Raw genomic sequence first — 8858 nt, 5'->3', positions numbered from 1 at the left:
AGCCCTGTCCTTCTTCATCATCAGCACAGCACGATCCTCCTGTTCATCAGCCAGATGATGAGATACACGTGCAGGATATATATTATCTTTCATATAATTTTATTTTTATTTATTTTATGTATATTTATGATATAGTTACTTTTATATATTTTTTGCAACGGATCCGGGAGAGTACGCCCCAGACGTGGACCCACAGTAGTACGAGATGTGTGGCAGATGCGTGAGGGCGAGAGAATTGTTGTAGAGTGCAATCAGCTAGGTCAGCCAATTAAGAAAGCTGCCTGCTTATTGACTTCATTTTTGGGGACTGTTGCTCGGAGGCCTCAGCTATGTCCGTTGGGCTATGCAAAATGGAATGACATGCTTCCAACGTACAAAGTTGAGCTCCTCCGAGTTATAGAGGTAATGAATTGATGTTCATACTGTATATTAATTGTAATCACTTATATAATTTATTTATTTAATTTTTTTTTTATAGAGCAAGTTTGTTCTCCCTCCATCCACTCATAATTTTGTAATGAAGTCTCTCAACCGCAAATCGAAAGAATATAGAGCATAATTGAAGAGGGACTATATGAGATAGGGTATGACAGAGGAGGAGGTTGCTAGGAATTGTCCTCCTGATGTACCCCCTCATCAGTGGATGGAGTTGGTTCATTATTGGTTCTCCGAGAGGGCACAGGTATATTATCTTCTCATTATATTTTTTTTAAATACTTTATAAAAATATTGATTTATATTGTATATTATATATTATACATATAACAAGTTCTTTACTTTATTTTACAGACTTATTCTCCTATTGGTAGAGCTGTACGAGCAGCTCAGTCTGTTCCTCATACATCGGGGTCGAAGAGTTATGCACGACTTCGACAGGAGTTTGTATGTTCTTTAAACTTTCATAATTAACTTCTAATTTTTATGTTAAAAATTTATATAACTAATATCATTATGTATCATGGACCATGTCTGTATCATGATACTCATATATTTTTTTAAATTATTATAACTGTTTGCTTAAAATTGAAATTATTTGTGTAAGTGGATGAGCATGGGAGGAAACCCGGTAAAGTGGAGTTTTACCGGATGACTCATACTCATCAGGATGGTATTTTTGTTCGAGATGAGTCGAGAGATTTATATGTACGGCATTATTAATATTCTATTTTTGATAATGATTTTAATTTAATTTTGTTAGCTATTAATGTATAACTCTTGTGGAGCGTGACGACGAGTCTGCAACATCTACGCAGCAGAGCCATATCGAGGTCGAGGTGTTCACAGAGTTGATGGGACCAGAGCGCTACGGCCAATGAGGGGTTATGTAGGAGTCACCTCCACTCAGTTATCTGAGGTTAGTAGATATACGCAGCATGCTACAGCAGATGCTCAGGATTCACGTGTCTGCAGACTCGAGGCAGAGATACAGGAGATTAGATAGAGTCGTGCCACTGAGATGGAGGAGATACGACAGAGCCGTACCGAGATGCAGGCCATGAGAGGACAGATTGATCGGCTTACATCTTTATTAGAGATGTATGACCCATCTCAGGTAAATACATATTATTAAATATATATTTTTATATTAATTTAATGATCTATATATTTTTATTTATAGATATACAAATCATACTTTTGATATGTTTCTTGTAGGCTCTTGGCACATCAGGCACCCATCGAGACAGTGGCACGTCACGTGGAGACAGCGACGACCATCCGCCTGCAGATTGATATTATTTTATTTTTATTGTATTCTTATATTTATTTATATTACTCTTGATTGTAATGGATGATTAGTACTTTATTTTTATTTATATAAAAAATATCTTTTGGTTTGGTTAAATTTGCTATTGAAGTTTGCTTTTGGTGTGAATGGTGGTGATTGTACAGGTTTATGTTTGAATAATTGATATAATTTTGTACAGGAATATATGTATTCTTTTTTTTTGTATATAAACCTGTATATTTTTTTTTCTGTTAAAAAATTTAACGACGCTTATAAGCATCGTTAATACACTGTTTAACGACGCTTATAAGCGTCGCTAATGACTGAACAGCCGACGCTTCAAAAAGCATCTTGGTAGAATGGAGAACGTGTTGTTATTAACGACGCTAAAAAGCACCGTTAAAATTTAATTTTACGATGCTTTAAAGCGTCGTTAGAAAATTACGACGCTTTTAAAAAGCGTTGGCGCTTTTCGTCTCCACTCTTATATAGGCGACGCTTTCGCGATGCTTTTTAAGCATCGTAAACCTTATTGATGACCTTATTAGCGTCGTAAAATGCCTTTTATAGCATCACCTTTTACCATTTTCACTGTAGTGACGTGATTCGTTTAACAGAATGATTACATATATGTTTAGATTTTTTGCCCGCTTAATAAAAAAAATCATGTTCTATCAAAAAAAAATAAAAAATGATGTTGGGATTGATGGAATTTTGATCTATCTTGTACCTGACTCGTCTCGTATCTGGCCCGAGCCAACTTGTTGCCACCCCTAATTATAAGGTAGATGAATATTGGTAGAGAAAGAGACGAAGGTGGGACACATCATGGTGTGTATCTCACTCATGGGGGTCATGAGCCTGGCCTTTGCGGGATAAACTGGTGTCCAAGGTATAATTTGTTTCATAAATTGGGGTTGTCCTAATAGTCATATGTTTCGGAGATTCTAGATTTGAATTTTGGATCGCGTCTTCAAATGTTAGAACCTATGCAAAGATATTATAAAGGGGTCTTGCCGGATTGTGCTACATATAATCAATTCAAAAACATTGTATTCTCTTTTAATCCTCCTTCTCAATGCCAGCTTGTTGGAATCCAAAACCTCTCTCAGTAGATGCGCTATATCATTGGAATCCCATAGCCCTCAAGTACCATCGGTGCTGAACTTTAATCTTGTTGGCTGCTCTCTCCTTTGCAACCCCAGCCCGCAACACACAAAAGAAGAAAAAGGAGAAGAAGAAGAGGGTAGTGTAATGCATCTTCTTTTGTTATTTCTTTACTTCATGGCTGTTTTGCATGTAACGTGCCTCCTTTCGATGTATGAGCATTAGACAGATGTCTCATAGATGAGTTTGAAAAGTGATAATATTGGAAATTCATACCAGTCTACTATCATTGAAGGCTGCTTATTACTTCGCATACGTAAATGGTGTAGTTTAGCGCAAGTAAATCCCGGCCAATTAAGAATGTTACCAAGTATTGGACAAGAAGAAAAAGAATTAAAGTACATTAATAGCGATTTTAATAACAATAACAATATACAAATTTAAGAGTATGTTGGTTTTGGTTTTCCGTTACCCAAATTGCTCTAAGGAATAATAGACTTTAATATGCACATTAGTAAGCTTGCAAACAAATTGACCCAAACGCCCTCTTCCCGATATTGTCTAGACAACACCTACAATGTAATATTATCTGCAAGATAAAATAAAACATAACGAGTTTCTTTCACATTTTCATTACTTATTAAGAACATAGGCTCTTTAAGATGATGATGGAGAAATTTAGCAGGATGCCTTGGTTAAAGTAAGTAATGCCCCCAAACATGCTTTGCTTTAGATTCAAAAATATAATAAAAAATCTTAAACCTTGAGTTCTAATGAATAATTTATTGCACCATCTCTCTTTATATGTCATATCTATATGCATGTAACAAATGTTATACTTTACATATAAACAGTTCCTTTGGCCATGTACCATACATCCATGCATGTTCTATAGCAATGCATCAGACATACAAACCAATTTTATCTAATCAGATAGAAAAATGATTAATAAGAAAAAATATTTTCAGATATTCAATAAATATATTTGTTTTAATCATATACTTCATGCATGATATACATACATACATACATATGTATGTATGTATGTATATGTATATATATATATATATATATATGTGTGTGTGGTGTGGTGTGTAATAGTCAGATTTAGATTAAATGATAGATGCCCTCCATCAGCAATCCAAGTTATTGAATGTGATCTTTTATTTTCGAACTGTATATATATTAAAAATTATGTATGTATATATGTATATATAGTTAAAAAAATTATTTAAATAATATGAAATAGTATATATTTTTTATAAATAGGTATTTCTAAATAAAATAATTTTTTGTAAGTAGTTTAGAAATTATATCATGTCCAACAACTCAAATCATTTGTGTGAGATTTTCATCACCTAATTCGATTCCTTTAAATTACGCACATGGTGATGTTGTTTACTTATTTTTTTCTTTCCTTAAAAAAAAAGAAAAGATAAAATCTATATAATGAGAAGTTATGTACGTTATGTTGAAATGGTAGATTAGGAGAAGCGGGGTCCTTTTATGGTACATTTTAAAAAGGCTTTGAATGCATTCTTCCGGTTCACACCACAAACAGACCCCCAATTGGTCAAGCGCGTGAAAGTGAGGGCGAGCCAATCCACACCTGCCATGTAGACTCTTTTAAGTGGGACCTTAAGCCGTTAGACATGGGTTGGCCTAACAACGATTACTCCCTTCCCAGTCCCACCTCGTGCTTGGACAAAATCCCGCCCCACTCCCCACACCGCGGCCGTGGCTAGAAGCTTAACAGTCGCAATTACCAAGTCTTTCCGACCGTCGGATCAGACCCTGGATCAACGGCCATCGGTCCGCATGAATTAATGCATGCCATTTGCCCCCTCCAAGAAACATGCCACCCCAACCTCCTTCCTCAAAAGAAAACACATCTCAGACTGCTACGACTACCGATCTAGCTATCCACCACCACCCTCCTCCTCCTCCTCCTCCTCTCTCGTGTTCCTCCCGCGTCCCCCTCCTCCAATCATCCCATGGATTTCGGCTGCTTCAATACCCATACAGGGGACTGGTTTCCATTCGAATCTGGCATATACCCAGATGGACTTCAAGATTTCCACCATTTTGACGATGCTTTTGATCATGTATCGGCAGTGGCAGACGGGTATCCTTCGGGCTTCGAACTTAAGGCCTTGTCGTCACCAGTACCACACGGCCTCCAGAGAGGGATGCCCGTCGAGGGCCTCCAGATCAGGGCCGGTGTATCATCAGGCTATCCACAGAGAAGCCTCAGCGGTCACACGGGACCGGATCCCAGCCACTCATCCGTGGTTCTTAATGTCCAGCCTCTCATGGCTTCGGGCTTCCTGACGAGCTCTCGTGCGTGACAGGCGATAACAAATCATGCAGAGGGGGAGTCGAGATGAATAGCAAGTGCACGCTGTGAAGAAAAGCAGCGGCCGCAAAACTCACAAAAAGCCGAATAATGTAGTGAAGGGGCAGTGGACCCTCGAAGAAGACAGGTAGGTACCTCTCGCCGCCTTGATGCATTTCTTTTTCTTCCGACAAGCACATGCATCTTCTGTCATCCTCGATCCGATGTCATTCTAGATCATCATGTGCAGAAAAATTATGTCAACCTCAAGAAACCATTAATTAACCAATCGATTTCATCGACCGGAAGAAAAGTTAAAAAAAGAAAATGAAACATTTATCAATTGATTCCATCATTCTTTTGAGATAGAGAAGAATTAATTCTACAGAATTTGGACCTGATGGATATGTGTGGGATCCTCTTGTAGATTGCTAGTGCAATTGGTGGAGCAGCATGGATTGAGGAAGTGGTCGCATATAGCTCAAATGCTGCGTGGGAGGATAGGAAAGCAATGCAGAGAAAGATGGCACAACCATTTGAGGCCTAATATCAAGGTTCAACTTCTTTCTCTTAATTTCCACCCCTCCTTTTCAGTTTACAATTGAAAAATTTCCGCGATGTATCGTCAATATCTTTCTTCTTCTTTGCCTTATTGGAAGCATATAATTTTATATTATACGTTTCTCCAGAGAGAATTTTTTGTTTGCATAATCAATGAGACTCTTTTCTTCCTTCTCTTCCCCGCCCCCTTGCTTTTTCTTCTTTCCTTTTATTTATTTATTTTATTTTGGCTGTAAACGATAGTATATGGTCATTAATGTGGGTAAACATAAGGCGCTAACAACTTAGAGCTAATTCTCCAGGCGCCTATATATGGATATGGTGCATACAGCAAGGTTACTCGCATGTGTTGTGTGGACGCCTTGCCACGTATATAAAGTACGTTTGGCGTATGTGCGGAGTTATCACCTTGCAAACCTCGTTTGAGGACGGGAGGAGAAGATCTCGTGCTGATGCATGTATTAGTGGTCAGACAATCTCAAATTTAGCAAGACCTTCTTCCTGTTTACAAAGATGCACGTCATGCGTGTGTGTATGTGTGTGTGTGTGTGGTGCGCATACTTGGATATGCTTACGTATGTGAACGTCGTATATTGTACCTACAATTACAAAAGACATGAATACACTTAAGGAAAAAAATAAACTGAGACGATTTGATCCAAATAAACAAAATAACGATAGCAATAAAAAATAAAAAAGTTGCTGTGGGAAGAGTAATGTTGGTATATGGAAGATTATACATCTCAATTTTATCCCACAACAAGCTGTGTACATTTTAACTTTCAGATGCACAGAGCAGGAGTCATTAGAAACACATTAAACAGATAATAAATCACAGGTATCAAAACGACCATTGTGATCTTCAAAATAATAGACATTTAGCTGATATATATATATATATATATATATATATATATATATATGAACAACCACTCCGTAAAATTAGTACCCCTGCCCTGCAAGTGTCCCTGCTGGCTAGTTAGAACAAAGCTTTTGGATTCATATTCGGGAAATATCAATATAATGGACTCAGCCTCATCTTTTGATTCATGGGTGCAGAAAGACACTTGGAGCGAAGAAGAAGACAAGATTCTGATCCAAGCGCACTCAGAAGTAGGGAACAAGTGGGCGGAGATTGCCAAGAGGCTGCCTGGGAGGACCGAGAACTCCATCAAGAACCACTGGAATGCAACCAAGCGAAGACAGTTCTCCCGAAGGCGGTGCCGCAGCTCCAAGTACCCCAAATCTGTCTCTCTCCTGCAGAACTACATCAAGAGCTTGGCTTTGCAGGGGGGCATAGTACCAACAGTACCAGCAGCATCCGCTGCAGCCCCTAGGTTACCGGCAGACGACCGCCTGATCAAGAGCACCGAAAGCAATGACGGCGGCTCAGAGCAGGCTTCGATGGCCCTGCTGACATGCATACCCTTAGAAGGTCTATCCGTGGATGTGGGTGCATATGTCTGCGGAGGCAGCGACGACATCCTGCCAGCCTGCCACTTGAGTGACATGGCTAATCTTCTACTCGACAACAACAAGGTTGATCATGTGCCGCCTGAGAGATACTACGACATGGGGTACCTCTTTGACCAGCTGGGTTGCGGTCCAGGGATTGTCAAGATGGGCTGCCTCGACATGGAGATGGCGTGGGATGAGATGCCGATACCATGCGACGCGAACATGAAGGTGAAGAAGGAGATGGACCTGGTGGAGATGATCGCTCAGAACAAAAATAATACTGGTGGCGGGCAGCAGCCGTAACCAGCTCTGAAATATATAGGATCGATGGTCGGGGAATCCCCATGAGGATTATATAGCGTTTATTAATTTGCATAAATTGGAATATTGGAAGTCCTTCTTTCCTAGCTAGTCATATGCATCTCTTCGAGAATCTGCGCCTATACATATAATATATATTATCTGAGGACCCAATGAACTTGGCCGAGAGGGGTGGGGGTGCGCAAGGGACAAGCATAAGAATTATTGGGGAATACCGACCGATCTCGTTCGTGCCGATTTATAATCGGGCATACATGATCGATCGATCGATGACCGACCGACCGATCGACTGACGATCATCGGGTGCCGTTACCGATCGATCGACGGCTCTCTACCGACCGAAGATATGTCGGTCGGGCAGATCTTTTCCGCTCTCCCGATCGACTGCATCAGGGGGGTCCGATGCCCGACTCCCACGACGTGCCCGACTGACTGTCGGAGGGGTCCGAATCTCCACCCGACGCCCTTAGCTGGCCGCCGACCTAGGGTCGGTCGGCTCCTCCAATCGCCGTACTACTGCCAGAGATTGTCAGTCCTGACAACAGCATGCGGCATGCCGCCTAGGGGCATTGTCCCACCTATGGCATTGTCAACCCTAGTGATTTGACGGCCCCACGGTGATTTGACACCTTTACGGCGACTCTGATAGTCTACAGTGAGTTGACAATTCTTCAATTGTCCGCGCCATTAATGACGGCGCCATACCAGCTCCACTATATATATCGGGGAAGGCAACAGTGCTAGAGGTCCCTTCGAAACTCACAGGCTTGCTCCCTCTCTCTCTCGATCCCCCTCTTGCTGAGCTCCTTGTTTTCCTTTCACTGTTGCCCAGTCTCCTCTCTGACTTGACCATCGGAGGGTCCCCGCCGGAGTCCCTCCGGTCAGTGTGGACTTTCTTTTGCAGGCGCTCGTTCCCGCGACCAGGCGACGAGGGGATTGGCGGCAACAGATTGGCGCGCCAGGTAGGGGGAGGGGCGAAGCGACGCTCATAGTGACAAGTTAGTGCTTCATCGACAGCACAGGGGATCGTAACCCCCACGGAATCCTAGATGACAAAGACAAGAGCTCAGCGATCGAGGGTCACCGGATGACGAGGCCCCCGCGGGAAGAGACCTTTCCTCCACCCTCTGTGGTGGAACCCAGCTCTCCGCACCCCGTAGTGACCACGGAGGTGCAAATTGCGGCGATCGTGCGGCAGATGACCGTGCTAATGGACGCGGTCAAAAGCCTTTAGCAACAGCCGGTCCAGCTGTCGCCATCATCGGCCGGGCAACCGGCGGCACATCCGATGCCCTCCAGGAGCAACCACCGACGCCCGCGTCGATCTCCGTCGCCTCCGCAGGAGCGCCT

At 41.7% G+C, this 8858-nt stretch overlaps 1 protein-coding gene across 1 annotated transcript; it reads left to right on the top strand.

Annotated features, from left to right (window-relative positions):
• The first annotated feature begins 4663 nt into the window (after positions 1–4663).
• LOC105036507 (uncharacterized) lies at positions 4664–7490 on the top strand. Its single transcript, XM_073249137.1, has 5 exons — positions 4664–4865; positions 4949–5124; positions 5225–5316; positions 5596–5722; positions 6789–7490. Exons 1-5 carry the CDS (start codon positions 4664–4666, stop codon positions 7488–7490), a joined length of 1299 nt encoding a protein of 432 aa, XP_073105238.1.
• The last annotated feature ends 1368 nt before the right edge of the window (positions 7491–8858 follow it).

Source organism: Elaeis guineensis, chromosome 15 (assembly GCF_000442705.2).
Source record: "Elaeis guineensis isolate ETL-2024a chromosome 15, EG11, whole genome shotgun sequence".
In the NCBI taxonomy this organism is placed as follows: domain Eukaryota; kingdom Viridiplantae; phylum Streptophyta; class Magnoliopsida; order Arecales; family Arecaceae; genus Elaeis; species Elaeis guineensis.
Note: the sequence above shows the minus strand (reverse complement) of the source record. Positions and strands in the feature narration are given on the sequence as shown.

Coding starts and splice junctions, on each gene's coding strand:
- LOC105036507 (XM_073249137.1), top strand. CDS start 4,664: ATGCCATTTGCCCCCTCCAAGAAACATGCCACCCCAACCTCCTTCCTC. Junction 5,317..5,595: donor TGGACCCTCGAAGAAGACAG/GTAGGTACCTCT, acceptor ATCCTCTTGTAG/ATTGCTAGTGCAATTGGTGG. Junction 5,723..6,788: donor ATTTGAGGCCTAATATCAAG/GTTCAACTTCTT, acceptor TCATGGGTGCAG/AAAGACACTTGGAGCGAAGA.